The following is a 26775-nucleotide window of genomic DNA, read 5'->3' as shown; positions in this document are numbered from 1 at the left end:
TCTTACTTGGTCATCATATATGATCCATTTACTAAGCTGCTGGATTCTATTTGCTAGTATTTTGCTGAATACTTTTACATTGAGGTTAATAAGAGATACTGGTCTGAAGTTTTCTTGTGGCGTCTTTGTCTGGCTTTGGTATCAGGGTAATGCTGGCTTCATTGAATGAGTTAGTAAGTGTTCCCTCCTACTCCATTAAAAAAAAAAAACCTTCAGTTTTTTTAAATGTTTGGTTTTTTTTAATGTTCAATTCTGTAAATGTTTGGTAGAATTCACCAGTGAAATCATCAGGTGCAGGGAGGGCATTTTTTTGTTGGGAGATTAAAAATAATTTTTTTTAATGTTTCTTTATTTTTGAGAGAGAGAGCGACACAGAGTATGAGTGGGAGAGGGGCAGAGAGAGAGGGAAATATGGAATCTGAAGCAGGCTCCAGGCTCTGAGCTGTCAGCACAGAGCCTGACATGAGGCTCAAACTCACGAATAGTGAGATCATGACCTGGGCGGAAGTCAGACGCTTAACCAGCTGAGCCACCCAGGTGCCCCTTGTTGGGAGATTTTTGATTGCTGATTTAATCTCCTTACTAGTTATAAGTCAATTCAGATTTTCTATTCCTGAATAGATTTCTTTGGGATTTTGTCCTTGTAAGTTTCCTGTTTCTAGGAATTTGTCCACTTTATCTATGTTATTCAATTTTGGGGGGATAGAATTGTTCCTAGTACTCTTATAATCCTTTTTCCCCCCTGTGGAATCAGTAGTAACATCCCATTTTCATGTCTGACTTGAGTCAGTTGAGTCTTCTCTTTTTCTTAGTTGATCTAGCTAGAGTTTTGTCGGTCTTGTTGATTTTTCTGAAGAACCAACTTTTAGGTTCAGTTGATTTTCTCTGTTGTTTTTCTGTTCTCTATTTATGCTCTAATCTTTTTGTTATTTCCTTCATCTAGCTTTGGGTTTAGTTTGTTTTTCTAGTTCCTTAAGTTCTTAAAAAAAATTTTTTTTTTGCTTTCTTAAGTTCTAAAGTTAGGTTGTTGACTTGAGATCTTTCTTAATTTTTTCATATTTCCTTGTTTATTTTTAGAGAGAAAGAGCAAGTTGGGGAGAGGGGCAGAGAGAGAGAGAGAGAGAGAGAGAGAGAGGGAGAATCTTAAGCAGGTTCCATGCTCAGAACGGAGCCCAACACGGGGCTCGATCCACAACTCTGGGATCATGAGCTGAGCCAAAATCAAGAGTGAGACACTTAACCGAATGAGCCACCCAGGCACCCCAGATCTTTCTTTCTTTTTTTTTTTTTTTAAATGTGCTTATAGCTATAAATTTTCTCCTTAGCACCACTTTCACTGTGTCCTATAAGTTGGGTATGTTGTATTTTCACTTTCATTGTCTGTCTCTAAGTATTTTCTAATTCCATTGTGGTTTCTTCTTTGATCCATTTGTTGTTTACAAATGTGTGGTTTAAGTCCCACAGTTTAGTGAATTTTCCAGTTTCCTCTGTCCCTGATTTCTAACTTCATCCCACTGTTGTCAGAGAAGATACTCTGTATGATATCTATCTTTTAAAATCTATTGAAATTCAATTTGTGGCTTTACATGTGGTCTGGGAAAGGTCTAATGTGCACTGGAGAAGAACATGTAAATAAATGGCTGTCGTTGGGGAGCGTACTGTTAGATCTCGTTGGTCTGTTGTGTTCTTCACATCCTCTGTTTCCTTACTCATCTTCTGTCTTGTTTTTCTATCTATTATTGCAAATGGGGTACTGAAGTGTCCAACTAATGTTGTAGAACTGTCTATTTCTCCCCTCAATTCTGTCAATTTTTGCTTCATTATTTTGATGGCCTGTATTTAAGTGTGTAAATGTTTATAGTTGTTATATCTTCTTGTCATACTGAACCTTTTATTAATATATAATGCCTTTCTTTGTGTCTTTTTAAAAAATGTTTGTTTATTTTTGAGAGGGAGAGAGTGCGGGTGAGAGGCAGAGAGAGAGGGAGAGAGAGAATCCCAAGCAGGCTCCATGCTCAGTGCAGAGATTGACGTGGGGCTTGATGCGGGGCTTGAACCCACGACCATGAGATGTTGACCTGAGCCGAAATCAAGAGTCAGATGCTTAACCAACTCAGCCACTCAGGCACCCCTGTCCTTTGTGTCTTGTGACCTTTTGATTTAAAACCTATTTTGTCTGATATTAGAATAGCTACCCCTTAGGTGCTTTTGCATGGAATGCTATACTTTTATTTACTATTTACATGGAATATCTTTTTGCATCCTTTCACTTACATTCTGTTTGTGTCTTGCATCTAAAGTGAGTGCATTATACTCAGTTGATGAAGCGTCCGACTTCGGCTCAGGTCATGATCTCACAGTTCGTGGGTTTGAGCCCTGCGACAGGCTCTCTGCTGACAGCTCACAGCCTAGAGCCTGCTTCAGATTGTGTCTCCCTCTCTCTCTGCCCTTCCTTTGCTCACTCTCTCTCTTTCTCTCTCTGTCTCTCAAAAATAAATAAACGTTAAAAAAATTTTAAAAAATAAAGTGAGTCCATTATGGACAGCATGTAGTTGGATCATGTCTTTTTATTCATTCTTCCAAACTGTCTTTTGATTGGGGAGTTTAATCTATGTACATTTAAAGTAATTACTAATAAGGAGGGATTTCTGTCATTTTGTTATTTTTTTTCTATATGCCTTGTAGATCTTCTGTCTCTTATTTGCCACATTACTGTTTTCTTTTGTGTTGGGTCTGTGTGAGTGTGTGTGTAATGTTTAAATTCCTTTCTAATTTCTTTTGTGTATATTCTACAACTAGTTTCTTTGTGGTTACCATAGGGATTGATTACATTTAACAACCTAAAGTTACAACACTCTAATTTGAATTTATACCAGCTTAACTTCAATAACCTATAAAAGTTCTGCTTCTTTATGGTTCTGTCCCCACCCTGTTAGGTTGCTGAAGTCACAAAATTACATCTTTACCCATTGTGTGCCCAGAACCATAAACTAACAGTTCTTTTAAATGCATTCGTTTCTTGGGTTTCCTGGGTGTCTCAGTCCATTGAGCATCTGACTCTTGATTTCAGCTCAGTCATGATCCCATGTTCATGAAATCGAGCCCTGCATTGGGCTCTGTGCTGACAGCAAGGAGCCTGCTTGGGATTCTCTCTCCTTCTCTCTCTGCCCCACCCTTCCCCTTGCTTTTGCACACACTCTGTCTCTCAAAATAAATAAAATTTAAAAATGCATTAGTTTCTTTCAATGATGTAGAAAACAAGACTTCAAGTTATAAACTGAAGCTATTATAATACCAGCTTTTAGACTAATACTTGTTTTTTTCCCTTTAAATAATAATCTCTTAAATCATGTAGAAACCTTCCATGATTTCCCATGCATTTACCTTTTTTTTTTTTTTGAGATCTTTATTTCTCCATACAGCTTCAGGTTACTGTCTAGTGTCCTTTCATTTCACCTTGCAGGACTCTGTCAACATTTCTTGCAGGCAGGTCTCATGGTAACAGACTCCCTCAGCTTTTGTTTATCTGCGAATGTCTTCATTTCTTACTTACTTTTGAAGGACGGTTTTCTCAGATACAGGATTTTTAGTTGACAGTTTTCTCCTTTTAGAACTTTGAACACATTGTCCCACTGCCTTCTGGCCTCCAAAATTCTTGGAGATCTGCGGACAACCTCACTGAGGGCCCTTATATGTGCTGAGTGGCTCTCCTGCTGTGAAGATTCTCTCTTTGTGTCTTTCAAAGCTTGATTAGTGTGTTTTGTTGTGAGTCTCTGAGTTCACCTTACAGTTCACTGAGCTGCTTGGATGTTTACATTCATGTATTTCATCCCATTTGGGAAGTTTTCAGCCATTATTTCTTCAGATATTCCCTCTGCCCCTTTCTCTCCCCTCTTCTGGGATTCCCACATGTGTGTGTGGGTCGGCTTGATGCTGTCCCGTGGGTCCCCCAGGCTCTGTTCACTTTTCTTCAGTCTTTCCATTCTGTTCCTCAGACTTGATCATTTCCATTGTCCTATTTCAATGTCATTGATTCTTCTACTTGCTCAAATCTGACTTTGAATCTCTTTGATAGTGAATTTTTCATTTCTAGTTATGGTACTTTTCAGCTTCAACATTTCTTTCTGGTTTCTTTTTAGGTTTTCATTGTCCTTATTGATATTTACAGTTTGTTCATACATCACCTTCTTGACTTTCTCCACATCTTCCTGTCATTCTGTGAGCATCTTAAGACTGTTGTTTTATAGTCTTTGTCTAGTATATCTGTAATCAGGTCTTTTTCAGGGACAGTTTCTGTTGGTTGATTGATTTCCTTTGAATGGGCCACACTCTGTTATTTCTTTGTATGTCTTGTGATTTTTTTTCTCTTAAACTAAACTCTACACCCAACTCTACCATGAGATCAAGAGTCACGTGCTCTCTGACTGAGCCACCCAGGTATCCCTCTTGTGATTTGTTGTTGTTGAAAACTGGATATTTGAATCTAATAATGTGCTAACTGTAGAAATCAGACTCTCCTCCTTCTCTAGAACTTGTCATTTTTGTTTATTGTTCTTGCTTTTTAAAAAATTGCTGTAGGCTGTCTGTGCCAAGGGTCAGCCTGAGGTATAAACTTAAGGTCTTCTCTGGTCTTTTCTCAGCGTTTCCCTGGACATGTGCAGTCAAGTTCTAATTTTGTCCACATCTGCAGTTGTTTTTGAATGTCTCAGTCTTTTTTTATTAAAAACATTTTTAAATGTTTATTAACTTTCGAGAAAGAGACAGAATGCAAGTGGGGGAGGGTCAGAGAAAGAGGGAGACACAGAATCTGAAGCAGGCTCCAGGCTCTGACCAGTCAGCACAGAGCCTGACCCAGGGCTCAAACTCATGAACCGTGAGATCATGACCTGAGCCGAAGTGGGCCACTTAACCAACTAAGCCACCCAGGTGCCCCTTGAATGTCCTAGTCCTTAATATCTGGTTCCCAAAAGGGGAAAAAGGAAGATGAATGGGAGGAAAAAGGCACCAGCCCTTTAAATTGCCTAGAAGTCACTTCTGTAGGAGGAGGGGCTTGCAGCTGTGGAGGAGGGCCCACCGCAATGGCCGCTGGCCTCTTTGTAGGCACCTTTGTGGTCAGAAGCAGTAATGCGAAATCAGAGCATAGATACCTGGTATTTGGAAGATGGAGCCCTCTTTGCTCACCCAGGCTCCCGCAAACTGTGCAAGTTGCACCAGGAATGCACGCACAGATGTTTGCCATGGGGGTGGGATGGTGGCTGGGTAGCTGCCACTCCGTTGAGTTGAAGTTAGCCGCTGTTTACCTCCAAGTCTTCCCCAGAAGTTCCAAGTCTTCTGTAGACTCCAGCGTTCCAGAACAGTTACTTTAGGCTGCTTCTGCCAGTGCAGCTCTTGTCTAAGCGGGGAGATGGCTTCTGGCCATCTCAGAATCCTCTCCTGACGTTCTTGGCCGGCCTTTCATTCTGTGGCTCTCATGTTTCCTTGTGGCCGGATTCAGACTCCCTCTTGGCAACACCAACAGTAGGCGTGCGGTGCTCTTCTCACTGCAGCCGTCAGAAGGCACAGGTGATGGTAACCTGGACCACCTGGTCAAGCTGGCGTCTGTCGTGGTTTTCCACATTAAATTCTTCAAATTAAACTACAGCTGATGAGTATTCGTGGAGAGGTACGGTCAGATTTCACCGATTCTCCTTCCTCCTCAAAGCTCCATCACCACACCCGCCAGCATTCACTGAGAACCTTTTTCTCAGACAGCCACCTCGATGGCAACACTCTCTTTGATCAATTTCTTTGTTAAAGAAATTGGGTTGTTGGGGCGCCTGGGTGGCGCAGTCGGTTAAGCGTCCGACTTCAGCCAGGTCACGATCTCGCGGTCCGTGAGTTCAAGCCCCGCGTCAGGCTCTGGGCTGATGGCTCAGAGCCTGGAGCCTGTTTCCGATTCTGTGTCTCCCTCTCTCTCTGCCCCTCCCCCGTTCATGCTCTGTCTCTCTCTGTCCCAAAAATAAATAAATGTTGAAAAAAAAAAATTAAAAAAAAAAAAAAGAAATTGGGTTGTTTTCCTGTAGACTTGTCCGTCGTCTTGATTTTGCTGATTTCAATATTGTGGTGTCATTTAACCTGGTCTCCTGGTTCCTGTATTTCCTGCAATTGAGTGAGTAGTTCTAGAGACTTCATGAGGCCTAGGTTCGATTATTTTGTGGGCGAAAGGGCAAGACTACTTCATAGGTCTTGCTGTGTGCTGCCTTCGGGAGGCACTTGATTTCTGATGTCTCTCTCTTCATGATGCTGGCAACCTTTGCCTGGATCCATTATCTCATTAGGGGCTGTAAGTTATAATGACACGCTATTGGTATGGGGTACTTCTACTTCATGGGGAAGCTTTTCAGCAACTACTATGATTATCATTGATGGGCAGGATTAATTCTTCCCGGTTTTTATAATAATGAGTTGGTTCCCCGAGCATTTCCAAAAGTGACTAATGAGGTGTGTTAGTTGATTTTTAGTATCATTATGAACTTGTGGATTTCATAACTACAGTTGTATTTATTATCTTTATTAATGCTCACATTGTCCCATCTTGGGCCTATTGGAGCTTTTTCAAGTTCCCTCCTAACTCTTTTGATACAATAGCAGTTGTCTTTGATAACTTCCTTATTTTCTAGAATGGTTAGATGTTCCAGGCTTTATCTTCTTGCCCCAGACCTGCAATCAGCCATTTCTCCAAGGAGGCCTGGTTCCCTTTTTTGTCCCCAAAGACTTTGATCTATCCTCCTGCATCCCTGAAAATCATCACTTTCTGGTGCAATAGGAAGAAGGGACTGTGCTTTTAGGGTTGGGAGACCGCATATCTGTGGCCCAGAGGGAGGGAGAGGTGGAAGAGAGTGGCTTAGAAAGGCATTAGACTTACGGGGTCTTCCTAGGGACCAGATGCTGTGTAAGATGCGTTGCCTAGGTTATCCCGCTGAATCCTTCCAACAACCCTGCGAAGTAGGTTTCCTCTCCAGTTTATAGCTACAGGAACGAAACTGAGAGAAAGGGTCAAATAACTTCCCTAAATTCCCACAACTCACAAGTACTGGGGCCCACATTTGAACTTGAGTGAGTCTGCTGTCAGAGCTCAGCTTCTATCAGGAGGAGGAGGAAGGATTGGTGACCAGAGCAGGCCTGGTGTCCCACAGGTGTAGATGCCTTCCCTCAAGGCGTGGCCCTGGGTATGAGGCCCTAACCTTGGTCAGGCCTGCCACCTCTGAGGCCCAGCCCAGTGGAGAGTGAACACTCGGTGCACATTCTGTATCTCGTCCTGTGCCCCCCACCCCACAGCAGAGTTGTGTAGCTGCCAGCACCCCTCCCTCCACCGTGGACTTGGCAGAGATTATTGGTAGCAGATTCTCAGGAGGTATTATTGGTTGCCTGATGTCCCCTGAGCCCCAGAAGTCCGATGCTCTTCTTGTCTTGGTGGGATTCTTCTGGCTAGAGATCAAGGGGGATGAAATGTTTGGTTGTTTTTAAGTGAAAGTGAAATAAAACATTGAGAACTGAGCAATCTCAGTCAGGGGAGTTTTTCAATGACCTTCATTTTATTTTTTACCCTAGATAATATAGTTATAATCAGACATTATCTGCTCTGGTTTCTCAGCCTTCCGCTGGTAACGTTTCTCTTTTTTTATTTCAAAAGTAGCAGAAGTAGAGATCTTAATCCAGTTCCATGGACATCCCTCTGGTTCCTGCTTCTGGGTGGCAGGTGGGGGCCATGGAGGAGCATGAGGTGACCCAGGAACTTTTTTTTGTTTTAGAGAGTGTGAGCTGGGGAGAGAGGGGCAGAGGCGGGGGGCAGGGGAAAGAGAGAGAGAGAGAGAGATTGGAAATCATAAGTAGGTGCAGGCTCCACGCTCAATGCAGAGCCTGACTTGGGGCTCATTCCCATGACCCTGGAATCATGACCTGAGCTGAAATTAATACACGCTCAACCAGCTAAGCCACCCAGGTGCCCCAAACCTTTTTTATAACTTTGGTGATTGATGATGATGACATTCCCCTGAAACTTTTCTTTTTTAGGCACAGAGGCTGCCTTTCTCTATTTGCTAAATGTCACAAGGTGGAAAACATGTAAATTCTCCAGTCGGGGAGGGGAGGCGGGGAGAGGATCAGAACATCTTGTGCTTTCATTCCCTTCCCTTGCTGGTAAATTGCCCACATTATCTCTCAGGGAATGGAACAGAGCCATGCTCAAGAGTATAGGGTCGGTGTAGGCAGCCCACTCTTCCCAGGTGGTGGAGGATGGTCACGAGGCCAGTGCAGGGTTTTCCAAGGCTCACCTGGTACATAATCCAGGCCAGACATGGAGAGAGACTTTCCAAAGATCTGACAAATGAACTGCCCCCTGTTTCTGCAGACATAACACCTAACTGCCCACAGCCTGGGGGAGGACCGTGGAGAGAATGGTATCAGAAGAGAAGAGGATATGTCTCCATCCCACACACCCCCTGCCCTTTGTATGGAAGTTTTATCTTTTAATATTTCAAATAGGCCAATACCAAAGTCGTTGGGAACTGGGATGGAACAGAACTTGGCATTCCCGCCACCCTCTGCTGAGGTCTCTATTGCACAGGAGAGGCCAAGGACCACGTTTCCCAGAATGCACCTTTCCCCGAGGTTTCCAGGTTAGGTCGCTCATGAGAGATTTGGGCGTTTTGGAAGGGGAGGTCACTGTTCTCCAGAAGCAGTAGCAGGCAGATAACTGAGCAGCTGTGAATTTCACAGCAGCTTCCAGATAACTTCTTGAGAACTCCCTACCTCAGTGCTGCTGGCCGAAGTTGGTAGCAATAGCTTCCCTGACATTCTGTCTCCCTTTCCATCATCCCCTACATTTAGCTCTTTATATGATCTACAGAGAGTGATTTCTGTTTTCGTCATTGAACCCTGATTATAACAGTAACTAAGCAAAATCTTGAAACTCCTAAATTAACAGGTATCATGGGAGAAACACATATTTTTCACTTGTCTCACCTATACCCTGGGTTATAGGGAAACTCCGAAGGGCAAGGCCAGTTACAGGCACCATGTTGGTTAATGCAGCAAACAACAAACTTTGAAGACTTCTGAGTCTTCCATTCATCTTACTTATTCCTTATTTTTTAATCAATCTCTTAATATACATGATTTTAAAAACTCAAATGGTTTAGAGAAGCTTCAGATGAAATATAAAAAGCCGTCCCCCATGCATGACATTATAAATTTGTCCAAACCCTTAGATACACACCACCAAGAGTGAATTGTAATGTAAACCAAGGACTTTATGTGAAAATGATGTGTCAGTGTGGGATCGTCAATTGTAATACACATACCACTCTAGTGTGGGGACGTTAATAATGCAGGAGGCTGTGCGTGTGTGGGGGCAGGGAGTATATGGGACATCTTTGTTCTCAATTTTGCTAAGAACCTAAAAATGCTCTAAAAAAAAAAAATCCTCCGTGCCACCTCTCCCAACCTCAGTCCACTTGCCAAAGGTGGCCATTTTCAGCTTTGATTCTTCTTGATACATCTAAATAACGTGTCTCTACCACTCTTCCTTGGATCATCAACCATGGATATTTTTAAAAATTTAATTAGTTAATTAATTTGTAAATTTACACCCAACTTAGCATATAGTGCAATCATGATTTCAGGAGTAGATTCCAGTGATTCATCCCTATGTATAACACCTAGTGCTCATCCCAACAAGTGTCTTCCTTAGTGCCCCTTGCCTATTCAGCCCATCCCCCCCCCCACCCACAACCCCTCCAGCAACCCTCAGTTTGTTCTCTGTATTTATGAGTCTCTTATGTTTTGTTCCCCTTCTTGTTTTTATATTATTTTTGCTTCCCTTCCCTTATGTTCATCTGTTTTGTATCTTAAATTCCACACATAAGTGAAATCATATGGTATTTGTCCTTCTCTGACTGATTTGATTTGGTTAGCATTATTCTCTCTAGCTCCATCCACGTCATTGCAAATGGCAAGATTTTATTCTTTTTGATAGCGGAGTAATACTCCATTGTGTGTGTGTGTGTGTGCGTGTGTGCGCGCACACACGCACGCACACACACACACACACAACACATCTTCTTTATCCACTCATCTGTCGACGGACATTTGGGCTCTTTCCATACTTTGGCTATTGTCGATAGTGCTGCTATAGACATGGGGGTGCAAGTGCCCCTTCGAAACAGCACACCTGTATCCCTTGGATAAATACCTAGTACTGCAATTGCTGCGTCATAGGGTAGTTCTATTTATAACTTTTTTGAGGAACCTAGATACTGTTTTCCAGAGTGGCTGCACCAGTTTGCATTCCTATCAGCAGTGCAAAAGAGATCCTCTTTCTCCACATCCTCACGAACATCTGTTGTTGCCTGAGTTGTTAATGTTAGCCATTCTGACTGCTGTGAGGTGGTATCTCATTGTGGTTTTGGTTTGTATTTCCCAGATGATGAATGATGTTGAGCATTTTTTCATGTGTCTGTTGGCCATCTGGATGTCTTCTCCGGAGAAGTGTCTATTCATGTCTTTTGCCCATTTCTTCACTGGATTATTTGCTTATTGGGTGTTGAGTTTGATAAGTTCTTTATAGATTTTGGATACTAACCCTTTATCTGATATGTCATTTGCAAATATCTTCTCCCATTCTATAGGTTGCTTTTTAGTTTTGCTGATTGTTTCCTTCGCTGTGCAGAAGCTTTTTATCTTGATGAGATACCAATAGATCACTTTTGCTTTTGTTTCCCATGCCTCCAGAGACGTGCTGAGAAAGAAGTTGCTGCGGCCGAGGTCAAAGAGGTTTTTGCCTGCTTTCCCCTCTAGGATTTTGATGACTTCCTGTCTTACGTTTAGGTCTTTCATCCATATTGAGTTTATTTTGGGGTATGGTATAAGAAAGGGGTCCAGGTTCATTCTAATGCATTTGCTGTACGGTTTTCCCAGCACCATTTGGATGTTCTTTCCTGCTTTGTCAAAGGTTAGTTGGCCATACATTTGTGGGTCCATTTCTGGGTTCTGTATTCTGTTCCATTGACCTGAGTGTCTGTTTTTGTGCCAGCACCATGCTGTCTTGATGATTACAGCTTTGTAATACATCTTGAAATCCGGGATTGTGATGCCTCCAGCTTCACTTTTCTTTTTCAGGATTGCTTTGGCTCTTCGGGGTCTTTTCTGGTTCCATACAAATTTTAGGATTGTTTGTTCTAGCTCTGTGAAGAATGCTGGTGTTACTTTGATCGGGATTGCATTGAATATGTAGATTGCTTTGGGTAGTGTCTACATTTTAACAATATTTGTTCTTCCAATCCATGAGTATGGAATATTTTTCCGTGTGTGTGTGTGTGTGTGTGTGTGTGTGTCTTCTTCAATTTCTTTCACAAGCTTTCTATAGTTTTCAGTGTATAGATTTTTCACCTCTTTGACTAGGTTTATTCCTAGATATTTTATGGTTTTTGGTGCGATTGTAAATGGGATTGATTCCTGGATTTCTCTTTCTATTGCTTTACAATTGTATAGAAATGCAACCGATTTCTGTGCATTGATTCTATATCCTGCGACTTTGCTGACCTCATGCATCAGTTCTAGCAGTTTTTTTGTGGAATCTTTTGGGTTTTCCATATAGAGTATCATGTTATATGCAAAGAGTGAAAGTTTGACTTCCTCCTTGCCCATTTGGATGCCTTTTATTCCTTTGTGTTTTCTGATTGCTGAAGCTAGGACTTCAGTACTATGTTGAATAATAGTGGCGAGGGTGGACATCCCTGTCACGTTCCTGAACTTAGGGTGAAGTTCTCAGTTTTTCCTCATTGAGGATGAGATTAGCATTGGGTCTTTCAAGATCTTGAAATATGATCCTTCTATCCTTACTTTCTTGAGGGTTTTTTTTTATCAAGAAAGGTGCTGTATTTTGTCAAATGCTTTCTCTGCATCCATTGAGAGGATCATGTGGTTCTTGTCCTTCCTTTTATTGATGTGAAGAATCACACTGATTGATGTGTGGATATTGAACCAGCCCTGCATCCCAGATATAAATACCACTTGGTCATGGTGAATAATTCTTTTAATGTATTGTTGGATTTGGTTGGCTAGTATCTTATTGAGGATTTTTACATCCATGTTCATCAGGGAAACTGGCCTGTAGTTCTCCTTTTTAGTGGGGTTTTTGTCTGGTTTTGGAGTCAAGGTAATGCTGGCTTCATAGAATGAGTTTGGAAGTTTTCCTTCCATTTCTATTTTTTGGAACAGTTTCATAAGAATAGGTATTAACTGTTCTTTATTTTTTTATTTAAAAAAAATTTTTTTTCAACGTTTATTTATTTTTTGGGGGGACAGAGAGAGACAGAGCATGAACGGGGGAGGGGCAGAGAGAGAGGGAGACACAGAATCAGAAACCGGCTCCAGGCTCTGAGCCATCAGCCCAGAGCCCGACGCGGGGCTCGAACTCACGGACCGCGAGATCGTGACCTGGCTGAAGTCGGACGCTTAACCGACTGTGCCACCCAGGCGCCCCAATTCTTTAAATATTTGGTAGAATTCCCCTGGAAAGCCATCTGGCCCTGGACTCTTGTTTTTTGTTTGTTTGTTTGTTTTTTGTTTTTTTTGGAGATTTTTTATTACGAATTTGATTTCTTTACTGGTTATAGGTCATTCACATTTTCTATTTCTCTTTGTTTCAGTTTTGGTAGTTTATATGTTTCTAGGCATTTGTCCATTTCTTCCAGATTGCCCAATTTATTGGCATATAATTGCTCATAATATTCTCTTATTGTTTGTATCTCTGCAGTGTTGGCTGTGATCTCTCCTCTTTCATTCATGATTTTATCTATTTGGGTCCTTTCCTTTTTCTTTTTGATCAAATTGGCTAGGGGTTTATCAATTTTGTTATTTCTTTCAAAGAGCCAGCTCCTGGTTTCATTGATCTGTTCTACTGTTTGTTTGTTTGTTTGTTTGTTTGTTTTTTGGATTCAATAGCATTGATTTCTGCTCTAATCTTTATTATTTCCCCCGTTTTGCTGGTTTGGGGTTTTATTTGCTGTTCTTTTTCCATCACTTTAAGGTGTAAGGTTAGGTTGTGTATCTGAGATCTTTCTTCCTTCTTTAGGAAGGCCTGTATTGCTATATACTTCCCTCTTACGACCAATTTTGCTGCATCACAGAGTTTTGGGGCTGTGGTGTTATCATTTTCATTGGCTTCCATGTACTTTTTAATTTCCTCTTTAACTTCTTGGTTAGACCGTTCATTCTTTAGTAGGATGTCCTTTAGTCACCAAGTGTTTATTGTCTTAACAAATTTTTTCTTGTGGTTGATTTTGCGTTTCATAGCTTTGTGGTCTGAAAATATGCACAGTATAATCTTGTTCTTTTTGTACTTGTTGAGGACTGATTTATGTTCCAAGTATGTGATCTATTCTGGAGAATGTTCCATGTGCACTCGAGAAGAATGTGTATTCTTCTTTAGAATCAAATGTTCTGACTATATCTGTTAAGTCCATCCAGTCCAGTGTGTCATTCAAAGCCATTGTTTCCTCGTTGATTTCCTGCTTAGATGATCTGTCCATTTGCTGTAAGTGGGGATGTTGAAGTCCCCTACTATTATGGTATTATTATCAATGGGTTTCTGTATGTTTGTGATTAATTGACTTATATATTTGGGTGCTCTCATGTTGGAGCATAAATGTTTATAATTGTTAGATCTTCTTGGTGGATAGACCCCTTAGTTACAATATAATGCCCTTCTTCATCTCTTGTTACAGTCTTTATTTTAAAATCTAGACTGTCTGACATAAGTATAGCTCCTCTGGCTTTCTTTTGGCAATGATTAGCATGATAGATGGTTCTCCATCCCCTTACTTTCAACCTGAAGGTGACTTTAGGTCTAAAATGGGTCTTTTGTAAACAGCATATAGATGCATCTTGTTTTCTTATCCCTTCTGTTACCCTGTGTCTTTTGATTAGAGCATTTAGTCCATTGACATTTAGAGTGAATACTGAAAGATATGAATTTATTGCCATTATGTTGCCTGTAGAGTTGGAGTTTCTGGTGGTGTTCTCTGGTCCTTTCTAGTCTTTGTTGGTTTTGGTCTTTTTTTGTTTTTGTTGTTTTCCATCTTTTCTCCCCTCAGAGAGTACCCCCCTAAAGTTTCTTGCAGGGCTGATTTAGTGGTCATGAACTCCTTTAGTTTTTGTCTGGGAAACTTTTTATCTATCCTTCTATTTTGAATGACAGCCTTGCTGGATAAAGAATTCTTGGCTGCATATTTTTCCAATTTTCCACATTGAATATATCCTGCCACTCCTTTCTGGCCTGCCATGTTTCTGTGCATAGGTCTGCTGCAAACCTGATCCATCTTTCCTTGTAGACTAAGGACTTTTTTCCCCTTGCTGCTTTCATGATTCTTTCCTTGTCTGTGTATTTTATGAATTTGACTATGATATGTCTTGTTGATGGTTGGTTTTTGTTGAATCTAATTGGATGTCTCTGTGTTTCCTGGATTTTGATGTCTGTGTCATTCCTCAGGTTAGGAAAGTTTTCCACTGTGATTTGCTCACATAAAACTTCTACCCGTTTTTCTCTCTCTTCATCTTCTGGGACCCCTATGATTCAGATTTTATTCCTTTTTAATGAGTCACTGAGTTCTCTAATTCTTATATCATGCTCTTTTGCCTCAGTTTCCCTCTTTTTTTCTGCTTCATTATTCTCCAAAAGTTTATACTCTATATGCTGATTCACTGCTCTGCTTCGTCAATCCTTGCTGTCATGGCATCCGTTTGAGAGTGCGTCTCAGTTATAACATTTTTTAATTTCCTCCTGACTAGATTTTACTACTTTTATCTCCACAGAAAGGGATTCTATGCTTTTTTCAGCCCCAGCTAGTATTCTTATTATCATGATTCTAAATTCTGGTTCAGACATCTTGCTTGTATCTCTGTTGATTAAGCTGTCATATCTTCCTGTTCTTTCTTTTGGAGTGAATTCCTTCATTTCATCATTTTGAGGGAGAAAAAGAATTAATAAAATAAAATAAATAAACAAATTAAGAAATTAAAAACAACACAAAAAAATCAAATGAAGGATGCTAGATCCTAGGTGTGTTTTGGTCTGGTTGTTGAAAGAATCTCGATAGAATAGACAAAAAAGGAAAAGAAAAGAGAAAAAAAGGAAAAAAAAATCATTTGAAAATTTAAAAAAATGAATACAATTAAGGGCGCCTGGGTGGCTCAGTCGGTTGAGCATCCGACTTCAGCTCAGGTCATGATCTCACAGTTCGTGGGTTCGAGCCCTGCGTTGGGCTCTGTGCTGACAGCTTGGAGCCTGGAACCTGCTTTGGACTCTGTATCTCCCTCTCTCTACCCCCCTCCCCCCCCCACCCCGTGCATGCTCTGTCTCTCTCTCTCCCAAAAATAAAAACATTTTTAAAAAAAAAAAAATTTTTTTTTCAACGTTTATTTATTTTTTTGGGACAGAGAGAGACAGAGCATGAACGGGGGAGGGGCAGAGAGAGAGGGAGACACAGAATCGGAAACAGGCTCCAGGCTCTGAGCCACCAGCCCAGAGCCCGACGCGGGGCTCGAACTCACGGACCGCGAGATCGTGACCTGGCTGAAGTCGGACGCTTAACCGACTGCGCCACCCAGGCGCCCCAAAAATAAAAACATTTTTAAAAATGAATACAATAAACTAGAATAAAATGAAATGATGAAAGTAAAAATAGAATTAGGAAAATTTACAAAGAAGTAAAAAATATAGTAGAGAAAAATTAAAAATATTTTTTATGAAAATGGTAAATAAAAATAAATTTTTTCCTCTTTCTGTATTGAAGAATAAGAAAAGGAAAAAATTTGAAATGATGGGCCAGCAAACAGAATGAAATGTGATTGAAATTACATCCAGTTTCCCCTAGAAATCAAACTATGAAGCACTTTATAGGCCATAAACTAGCAGGCAGAGAGATTTGTGGTGATCCTCTAGAGCACAGTTGGCCCAGTTGGGTGGGGCTTGGTGTGGTAGCTCCATTCTCCATAGATGGTGCTGCTTAGTTTACTGGGGTGGATTGTTGTTTCACGTATACGTGTGTACGCGCATGCATGGGAGGGGTCAAATGGCGTCACCCACCTACCCAGTCTCTAGTATCAGAACTCTGTACCCTCCCCAGCTGGCAATCAAGCACTCCTCCATTGTCTCAGGCTTCTGTCCATTCCCCACTTCTACACTGTCCGCGACCAAGCCATCGTCCTGCTAGGTGGCACCTCCCTCCTGAGTTTTATCTCAGATGGGGCTGAGATAAAACTCACTTCTGAGGGTCCTGCAGTTTTGACCCGCTCAGGCCTTCTGGGGATGAGTCTCCATGAGCTGGCCCACCCCCCAGAATGTTCGTTCACATGACCACACTGCTGCAGATGCCCAGAGACTGTGGCTGGGTACTAGCCTTCCCCAGAGAAAGTTCACAGGATCGTGTAGCAGCAGTGTTTCAGGGATTATGGGAAATCACAACACACATCTGGCACCAGGCTTCACCCTTAACATCCTTGTTCCAACACCAACAAACGTGGCTGTTCTCCAGGGTCCACTGGAAGCTTTGCCTGTGGGGAGGCCTCACAGCCTCTACCAAATGTCCTCTCAGCAGGGGAACCGCCTCTGCCTGTGTTGCCCAAAGACCCCTCGAACCCTGCTGTGTGCTCCTGGGAATTCGCCCTTCCCACCAGAGCTCTGCCAGGTATAAGCTGCAGAGTCACAGACCCTGTGCTCCCCTGTTTATAGAGTCTTAATGGTATTTAAACCCTCTCCTTTCTCCCTTTCGTGTTCAGTCCCTTATAGGTGTTGCCACTCTTTCTCTTTCTCTCCAGCTATTTTCAGGAGGAGTGCTTTTCCTGTACTTTCCCACCCCCCGTCTCTGTCCTCTCCTCACAAGCAAAAACAGCTCCCTGCCCTCCAAAGTTCTCTCTCCCCGAGTTCCCCTCTCCACGCCACATACCTGCGGAGTTCTGTGGTTCATGTTGTGCAGGTTGTTGTGTGAATCCTCAGATCAGTTTCCTAGGCGTGTAAGATGGTTTGGTGTTGATCTAGCTGCATTTCAGGGATGAGAGAGGCAAAACAACAATAACAACAACAACAACAACCATGGATATTAATGCTTGACTTCCCACTTCATTAAATGAGATTTTATTCTTTTGTCTGTCAGTAGATCTGTTTGGGGTTGGCTGATCTAGCCAGTCTTGGCTGGCTAGACCAGCTTTAAGCTGTGGGCCCAGCTGAACTTGGCTCTTTGCTACAAGTTGGGCTCAAGTCTGCTTAACATGGATTCATGCTAGAATCCAAGGTGAAGAGGCAGGAGCACTTCTCAGGGGCAGGGAAGCTCTTCTCATGATGGCAAAGGCTCAAGAGAGTAGGCTCAGCTGTGCAAACCCCTACCAACATTGGCCAAAGTACATCACACAGCCAAAGTCAAGGGTAAAGAAGTGTACTCTGTCTCTACTTGTAGGAACTGCAAAGTCATATGGCAAAGGGTGTGGATATAGAGAAGGGTGAGGGGTTGGGGCCATTTATTTGATCTACCATACTTTCCTTAATTATATTTTGTTAACAGACCTCTCCGTGAGTCACACAGTATGTTAGCTCAAATAATACCACAACACAGCCTTGTCTGATGGTTGCCTTCTTTTAAGTGGCTGGTAATCATTTGACGATTAGTTTCTTTAATCTCAAGATTGCACAGGGTTCTGAGAAAGAAGTTTGTGAGCTGGTTTAGGTTTAGAGGATGAAAAACTTGGGGTTCAGGTTCTTTAATGTAATGCTTGAAACACCTTTGTCCTTATTCCCTTCTATGTAGTGAAGTCTATCTTCAGATGGTGTGTGGACAGTGTGTTGCTACAGAAGCATCATTTGATCTGCCCGGATGATTACTACAGGGACACCGTACCATTTTGCTCTGCACCTAAAGGTAATGCTTCTGTACTCTGTTCGAGCCTTTGGTATCATTCCAGGGGTGTTCTGTAGCAGGACTGCACGGGCCACCTTGGCTGCCATTTCCCCACGGATTTTTTTCCCTTTCGTTTAATTTGATAATGACGATTGGGAGGGTCAGTTCTAAGCATTCCACTTCCTCTCTAACTCCCTAACACCTGCAAGACCAAAGTCTCAACTCCTCAGGGTGGAATATGCATTCTTCTTAGCTGCTCAACACCGAGAGATATGAAAATGTTTAGAAAAGTAGCTGGAGGCACCTGGGTGGCTCAGTTGGTTAAACATCTGACTCTTGATTTTGGCTCAGGTCATAGTCTCGTAGTTTGTGAGTTCGAGCCCTGCGTCAGACTGTGCACTGACAGCATGGAGCCTGCTTGGGATTCTCTCTCCACCCCCCCTCGCCTTTCCCCTGCTCACACTCACTCTCCCTCTCTCAAAAAAGAAAAGTGGTTGACTGAACCAAGAGAGGGAGGGTCTGAAAACCTAGATAAGTAAGGGAGCAAATTCCTGACGGAGTCACAACATGGACCGTGGGGTTTTTCCATACCCCATGTAGGAAAATAACAACTTTTTTTTTCCTTTAATGAGTATGGTGGGAAGACTGAGTAGGGAGCCAGAGAACGATGTGTATGTGATATTGAGCCGGTTTCCTGTAATGTGGGAGGCAAGATCTTTTGAGAGTGAGTGGGGTGGGAGCTTGGTTGTGGGTTTAAGCAGGGAGGTGGACTTTTGGGAGAGTCAGTGTATGGACAGGGGAAAGTTGCTCTGGGGATTCCGTGGCCACATATCAGGATGGCCCAGCGGTACCAGGCTTGGAAGATGAGCTCGCCAGCCACCCAGTCTGAGGCTTTGGAGCCAAGAAGGGTATTTGGGATGGGAAGATTGTGATCCAGAGAATCAAGGGTGCTGATGAGAATAGAGTTCCATTGACGACCTGAGCTGCACAGAGAAGGCAGACCAGAGACAGGTAGCAGAATTAAGTGTCACGCGATACCAAGCCGCTTAATATTGTGAAGGTAGTTGGAAATTCGGTGTTATGCAGATGAATAAGGATAGAGTTAACATGTATTGAGGATTTACCAGGTATTGCACCGCTGCCAGTTTCATTGCATTCTTGCTAGCAATGAGCGTTCTCCTTTAACCTTTTGGGGATGAACTTATACGTATACAAAACTAATACAAACTTTGATTTCTCCTGTGAACTGTTTGAAAAGCAAGTTCACACACAGGGTATGTGTACCTGCGTTAGAGGCGGACAGGCAGGCAGCGATCTACTCATGTTCTTTGACCATGTTTGGCAATCAAATACTGTAACACTCTCTTCCTAAGTCTCGAGTACGTAGAATAAGTCCCAGGGATAATTGATATGCTGAAGAGCAATTATATCTAGTATAATAAATGTGAAAGTTGAGGAAAAAGTCTCAAAGTGGCCTTGGTGGTTTTATTTAGGCATCTTAGAAATGTCCACTTCATCTGTGGCAACTTTCAGTTTGGTTCTTTGGTGCTGCAGGCGTCTCTGTCCCTGGATGTTCAAAACTCACATTCAGTTGTGAGAAGCGTTCTGTCCCAAAGAAGCACCTGACCAAGAAGCTTGAAGATCCCTGCAGGAAGATGCTCACTAAGTCTGACGAGGAGCTGGACTACACTGTGGACAGTCTGACATGGGACTCATCTTTAGAGGCCAAGCACAAGACTGTCCAGGTTGGTGTGGAAGCCTGGGCGCGGTGGGGTGTGGGAGCAGTGGGCACAGGGAGGTTGTGGGGGTTGGGGAAGGAGTTCCAGGTGACACAGGATGTTGTGGATCCACAGCGAAATAGGGGGGAGGATTTGCACTGATTACCCGTGGGTCGTGCAGCTGGCCAAATGCCAGCACACACAGTCCCCCTGCCTGTCATTGACTCTCTATTTTGCGTGTGTGTGTTTCAAAGAAAACAAGTCCACCCAAGAATAAGAATTGGATGAACCACTTACCTGTGCCCCAGAGAGAACTGGAGCGACTTCTGCTTGCCAGAATGGACAGTCGGATCCGCTTCCTTAAAAACCCCCGGTTTTTCCCTCCTAACACTCCACGTGGAGGCACATCTCTCCTCTTTCCTCCGAAGAAGCCAGTGCTGACAGGAGACCTCCAGAGTGGAGAGCCAGTGGAGAGGTGGGTCTTTCCCTGACTTGTATGACCAGAAAGTCAGACCCGTTGGAGGACCCAGAAGGTCCTGGGTCTGGCCTGGGTTATGGAGGATCCTAGGCTTTTGGGGGACAGGGTGTCAGTATCAGAGCAGAGCAGGGCTTCCGGGCTCCCCACAGGCTTGGCCTTCGGACATCCCCCAGAGGCCTGGACTGTGCTTTTCTGACCTGCCGGGGGTTTGAGGAATCGGGTTAGTGTTGGTCCTCTGCTCACATCTGGACAGTCTTGGTCAGATGGGAGGAATCTCCGTAGCCACATGTTCTGTTGCACTCCTATGTCTTGGAATAGAAACTCAAGAATAAAAATACGTAAAATTTGATTAATGACAAATAACAAACATACATTGTGATTTTCTTTCAGTGAGTGCCTTTGGCTTATTTCATTAATTGTCCTCATGAAGGGAGTGAATTGCTTTATGAGTTCATAGTTTTAATGGACTTAAAACTATGGAACACTTATAAGTCAAATATCTTTTTAGTAAGAAAAATTAGAAAATTAATATTTTCAAAGAAAACCAGCACCCATATTAAAAACCGAGTTTAGGATGTTGCTATGTAAGCTTCCACAGCTGAAGCCTTCTATGCATATTGAAAATGAAACGTGCAGCTGTACGTATCTTCACAAAGATTCTATCGTGGGGTAAAATTATTTTGTAACCTGCTTCAACAACAGGAACAAAATCCAGTAAATGACATGTTGTGAATATCTCTGATGGTTTGGGTATATTTATTTAAAAAACAATTTTTTTTTTAACATTTATTTGTTTTTGAGAGACAGAGAGAGAGGCAGAGCACGGGCAGGGGAGGGGCAGAGAGAGAGGGAGACAGAATCTGAAGCAGGCTCCAGCTCTGACCTGTCAGCACAGAGCCCGATGCGGGGCTTGAACCCAAGAACTGTGAGATCATGACCTGAGCCGAAGTCGGGTGCTCTACCGACTGAGGCACCCAGGCGCCCCGGTTTGGGTGTATTTATTTTACATGAAGCACATGGATGAAATTAACAGCTTTTCTCCCCTCTTTTGCCCCCCCACAGTTGTGCTGATACCCCAGTGTTTCTTGCTAAACCATCAATCGGATTTTTCACAGATTATGAAGTTGGGCCAGTTTATGAGGTAAAAATCTTATTTCTTGGGGCACCTGGGTGGCTCAGCACGTTAAGCTTCTGACTCTTGATCTCAGCTCATGTCTTGATCTCAGGGTTGTGAGTTCAAAGCCCTGTGTTGGGTTCCATACTGGCCATAGAGTTGACTTAAAACAAAAATCTTATTTCCTTACAGCTCCCACTTCATCAGCTTCCTTATTTTTTTAAAGTGGTTCATGGAATTTTAAAACTATATACAAAATTAGGGAGAAGACTATGGTAAGCTTTTCCTTATTTCTTGAGGTACGCCTGTATTGCTGTATGTTTCCCTCCTAGAACCACTTTCACAGCATCCCAAAGATTTTGGACCATTGTGTTTTCATTTTCATTTGTCTCAGTCTATTTCTTTTATTTCCTCTTTGATTTCTTCATTGTCCCATTGGTTGTTTACTAGCATGTTATTTAGCCTCCACGTGTTTGCGTTTTTTCTAGCTTTTTTCTTGTAATTGATTTCTAGTTCCGTACTGTCATGGTTGGAAAAGATGCTTAATATGACTTTACTCTTCTCAAATTTATTGAGAGTTGTTTTGTGGCTTAACATGGGCTCTATCTTGGAGTATGTTCCATGTGCATTTGAAAAGAATGTGTATTCTGGGGCTCCTGGGTGACTCAGTAAGTTAAGCATCTGACTTTGACTCAGGTCATGATCTCACAGCTTGTGAGTTCGGGCCTGCGTGGGGCTCTGTGCTGACAGCTCAGAGCCTGGAGTCTGCTTCGGATTCTGTGTCCCCCTCTCTCTCTCTGACGCTCCCCTGCTTGTGTTCTGTCTCTCAAAATAAATAAACATTTTTAAAAAGTCCTCTACTATTATCATATTACTGTCAATTTCTCCCTTTATTTCTGTTAATATTTGCTTTGTATATTTAGATGCCCCAATATCGGGTATATAGATATTTACAATAGTTATATCCTCTTATTATATTGATCCCTTTATCGTTATGTAATGCCCTTCTTTGTCTCTTGTTACAGTCTTTGTTTTAAGGTCTGTTTTTCCTCATATAAGTATTGCTACCCTGGCTTTTTTTTTTCTTGCTTCCATTTGCACAGAATATATTTTTCCCTTCCTTAACTTTCAGTGTGTATGTATCTTCAGATCTGAAGTGAGTCTCTTGTAGGCAGCATAGAGAGGGGTGTTTTTTGTTTTTGTTTTTTTTTAATCTATTTGTCACCCTGTGTCTTTTGATTGGAGCATTTAGACCATTTACATTTAAAGTAATTATTGATAAGTCTGAACTTACTGACATTTTGTTAATTGTTTTCTGGTTATTTTGTAGCTCTTTTCTGTTCTTTTCTTCTCTTGCTATCTTTCCTTGTGATTGTTTTCTTTCATGTTATGCTTGGCTTTCTTTCTCTTCGTTTTTCTGTGTACCATAAAAGATTTTTGATTTGTGGTTAACCTGAGGTTCATATATAACATCCTAAGTATATAGCAGTCTATATTAAGTTGATGGTCACTTAAGTTTGAATACATTGTAAAAGAACTTCATTTTTACTCTCCCCTCCACATTTTATATATGTTACCATATTTTTTTTTTCAACGTTTATTTATTTTCTTGGGGACAGAGAGAGACAGAGCATGAATGGGGGAGGGGCAGAGAGAGAGGGAGACACAGAATCGGAAACAGGCTCCAGGCTCTGAGCCATCAGCCCAGAGCCCGACGCGGGGCTCGAACTCACGGACCGCGAGATCGTGACCTGGCTGAAGTCGGACGCTTAACCGACTGAGCCACCCAGGCGCCCCTGTTGTACGTTTTTAACGTTCAACATTTTGAATATGTCATGCCACTCCCTTCTGGCCTGAAAAGTTTCTGCTGAAAAATCAGCTGATAGGCTTATGGGGTTTCCTTTGTAGTGACTGGTTGCTTCTCTCTTGTTGCTTTTAAAATCCAGTCTTTATTTTTAATCTTAGACATTTTAGTCATTACATGTCATGGCGTGGACCTCCTCGGGTTCGTCTTGTTTGGAACTCTCTGTGCTTCCTGAACCTGGATGTCTCTTTCTTTCCCCAGTCTGGGATATTTTCAGCTATTATATCGTCAAGTAAATTTTCTGCCCCTTTTTCTCTTCTCTTTCTGGGACCCCTGTAATGTGAATATTTGTTCACTAGATGTTGTCTAGTGTGTCTAAGGGATCCCTTAACCTGCTCTCCTGTATCTTTTTCTTTCCTTTTTGCTGTTCAGCATGGTTGCTCTCCATTACCCTGTCTTCCAGATTGCTAATCATTCCTCTGTATCTGCCAATCTGCTGTTGGTTCTCTCCAGTGCATTTTTCACTTCGGTTATTGTATTCTTCAATTCTGGTTTGTTTTTATATTTTCTTTCTCTGGGTTGAAGTTTTGAGTTTCTCCACCCTCCTCTCCAGCCTGGTGAGCATCTTTATGACCATTACTTTGAGCTTTTTGTCAGATGCATTGTTTATCGCTGTTTCATTTAGTTCTTTTTCTGAGGCTTTGTCTTTTTCTTTCTTTGGCACGTATTCCCGTCTCATTTTGCTTGACTTTCTGTGTTTGTGTGACTTAGGTGGAACAGCTGCTTCTAAACTTGAAGGGATAATCTTGTGTATGGTTGTCCTCTGTGTAGACGGTGTGCGCCTGGCGACTGTCAAGTGCAGGAAGGCTGGCAACGCTGGCTTCATCTTTGGCCCTCCATCGTGTTCACGTTCGTCAGGTGACAGCTCTCGGGGCTACGTGTTCCAAGCCCCCTGGAGACTAATATATACACGTTAGAAATGCCCACCAAGGCTGGGATGGAGGGAAGCTTGCTTCTGTTAGAGATCTGTTAGAGATAAAATAGTCTTTTTCCTTCCTTCCCCCCCACCTCTGCTTTCCTTTAATTTTAAAGACAGAGCTAGTGGAGGAGAGGGGCAGAGGGAAAGAGAGAGAGAGAGAGAGAGAGAGAGAGAGAATCTTCAGCAGGCTCTATGCTCAGTGCAGAGCCCGACGTGGGGCTCAATCCCACCACCCTCAGGATTTTGACCTGAGCCAAAATCAAGAGTCGGGTGCTCAGCCCACCGAGCCACCCAGGCGCCCCAGTCCTGATGCGCAGGTGGCACCATGAGATCTAATTAAAGGCCAGCTATCAATTAGGTGTATGCAGACCCTTTGAAGCACACGTGAACCCTTTGATCTCACTACAGTGCCCTTTTGCACACCCCTTCGCTTTATAAAATCTGTGGGCTAAGGTCCAGACATTGTGGAAAGTAGCCATGTGGCAGCTGCCTGAATCATTGGCCCCCGGATTCCCCCTGTCAGTAAGTTACCCTGGATAAAACTCTATAAATTGCGTGGGTTCACCTGCTTTGTCTTCTGGTCACAAAGCGCCTTCTCAGTTTGGAAGATATTTTACTGTCCCTTCCCCACCTTCTCACAGGCTGGCTGGTCAGAGCTGTGGCTGTCATGGGCAGGGGGTTCCGGGGTACTCCATGCTGGAACTGTCCTGGGGAGATGGCTGGAGCTGAGTCGGTGCCGTCTGGGGGTGGTCCTGGAACTCTCTGTGCAGAGGGCACCCTGGCAGGATGGCTAAAGGCGAAGTGGGTACAGGCTGAGATGTCCCAGGGCGTCTGCACAGGAGTGCCCTTGGGGGCATCTGGAACTGAAGCAGGCACGGACCAGGAGACCCTGGATGGTCCAGGAAGGGGCACCCCTGCGAGGTGGCTGGAGCTGAGGCATGGCATGGGCTCGAGTTTCCTAGGATACTCTGCACAGGAACACCCTGGTGGGGCGGCTGGAGCTGAGGTGGGCATGGGCCAGGGGGTGCCAGGGTGCTTTGTGCCGGGGGTGACCCGGCAACTCTGGCACAGTGGTGGTGCCAGCCTGGGGTGATCCGGGATGCTTTGCATTTGTGATGGCTGGAGTTGCAGTGAGCGCTGACCAGGGGTGTCTCAATACGTACTGTGTTGGGGCCGCGGTGGTGGGATAGCTGGGGCTCATATGTGCTAGGGGAGGTGGCAGGCCAGCTCTGGTGCCCAGACCCTGCTCTTGGCTGTGTAATTGGGCTGGAGGAGGAGTGCTAACCGCAGGGCTCGCCAGCCGGAGAGTTTCAGCAGCTCCCACTGTCCGGCAGAGTCCTAAGGCTGGATCCTTTATATTCTAGTTGCCCTGTTCAGCTCCTGCTTTTTTTTTTTTTAACTGTGCCTTCAATCTCCTCCCTCCCTGCTGCAGTTTGCGGCATTGGGGGTAGGGGTTCCCGCTGTGACTGTTCCCCATCTCTCTTGCCGTTCTCTGTGTGGTCTCTCTGTCTCCTGTCGTGGAGCAGCTGTTCAGTTGGCCCTTCTTCAGGAGGAATTTCACTGTAAATAGGTGGAGGGTTAGAGCGTCTGTGGAAGAGGTGAGTTCTGGGTCTTCCCACGTTGTGGTCTTGGACCAGAAGCCCCTCAGCCTACTTTTTAAAGGCCCTTTATTTATTTAAAAAGGCCCAGGATTCGTAAATCCTGGGTTTGGCTGATTGTATCATTGTGGTGCCACAAAACACGTTCCTTTGTTCCTATTTCTATAAACTTAGAGTTCGATGTAGACATTTGATTAGATTCATGTTCAGTTTTTTTTCTTTTCTTGGCAAGAATAATACTTTGGTGGTGCTATGTATTTCTTATTATATCCCATCCAGAGGCGTGTATCTGCTTTTCCTATTACCAGGAAAGAATGGTTTTGGGTGCTGCGAGCCTGAACCGTCATTTATGAAGTTTTTATCAACCTTTCTTGTAGTGGCTTTAGAAGCCTTAGATGATTTACCACCTAGATACATTTTTTTTTTAAACAAAATTAAGGGTTATAAAGTGGTCATTTCTTTTAAAAAAAATTTTTTTTTTTTTAACATTTATTTATTTTTGAGACAGAGACAGAGCATGAACAGGGGAGGGGCAGAGAGAGAGGGAGACACAGAATCCAAAACAGGCTCCGGGCTCCGAGCTGCCAGCACAGAGCCCGACGCGGGGCTCGAACTCACGGACCGTGAGATCGTGACCTGAGCCGAAGCCGGACGCTTAACCGACCGAGCCACCCAGGCGCCCCAAAAGTGGTCATTTCTAATTCTGTTACTCCTCTGCATTTATTGGCTGTGATTCTCTATTTAAAAAGAAACTTTCTGGGGCACCTGGGTGGCTCAGTCGGTTGAGCGTCCGACTTCAGCTTAAGTCATGATCTCGCACTCCATGAGTTCGAGCCCCGCATCGGGCTCTGTGCTGACAGCTCAGAGCCCGGAGCCTGCTTCAGATTCTGTGTCTCCCTCTCTCTCTGCCCCTCTTCTGCTCATGCTCTGTCTCTCTTTGTCTCAAAAATAAATAAAACCATTTAAAAAATTAAAAAAATATAAAAAGAAACTTTCTTTCACTTCATTCTCCTTTCCCCTCTTCCTTATGCTGTCCTTACCCGACAAGTAACTATTTTCATTAGTTTGGGTTCTTCTATTGTTTCTTTTTGGAATCATAAGTAAATATATGGATATACTTGAACCCCCTCTCCTTCTTACTGTCCTCTGCACCT

The 26775-nt window shown here is 43.1% G+C and overlaps 1 protein-coding gene across 6 annotated transcripts in view; it reads left to right on the top strand.

The window, feature by feature from the left end:
- Positions 1-26775, top strand: part of DLEC1 (DLEC1 cilia and flagella associated protein) — a 94605-nt gene that overhangs the window by 8834 nt on the left and 58996 nt on the right. For all 6 annotated transcript variants that reach the window (XM_045436556.1, XM_045436554.1, XM_045436553.1 and 3 more), the window contains exons 3-6: positions 17841-17951; positions 19485-19675; positions 19903-20123; positions 21189-21267. In XM_045436556.1, coding sequence (XP_045292512.1) covers positions 17841-17951; positions 19485-19675; positions 19903-20123; positions 21189-21267 — 602 coding nt within the window. The remainder of the gene's footprint in view (positions 1-17840; positions 17952-19484; positions 19676-19902; positions 20124-21188; positions 21268-26775) is intronic.

This window comes from Leopardus geoffroyi, chromosome C2 (assembly GCF_018350155.1).
Source record: "Leopardus geoffroyi isolate Oge1 chromosome C2, O.geoffroyi_Oge1_pat1.0, whole genome shotgun sequence".
Lineage (NCBI taxonomy): Eukaryota > Metazoa > Chordata > Mammalia > Carnivora > Felidae > Leopardus > Leopardus geoffroyi.
Note: the sequence above shows the minus strand (reverse complement) of the source record. Positions and strands in the feature narration are given on the sequence as shown.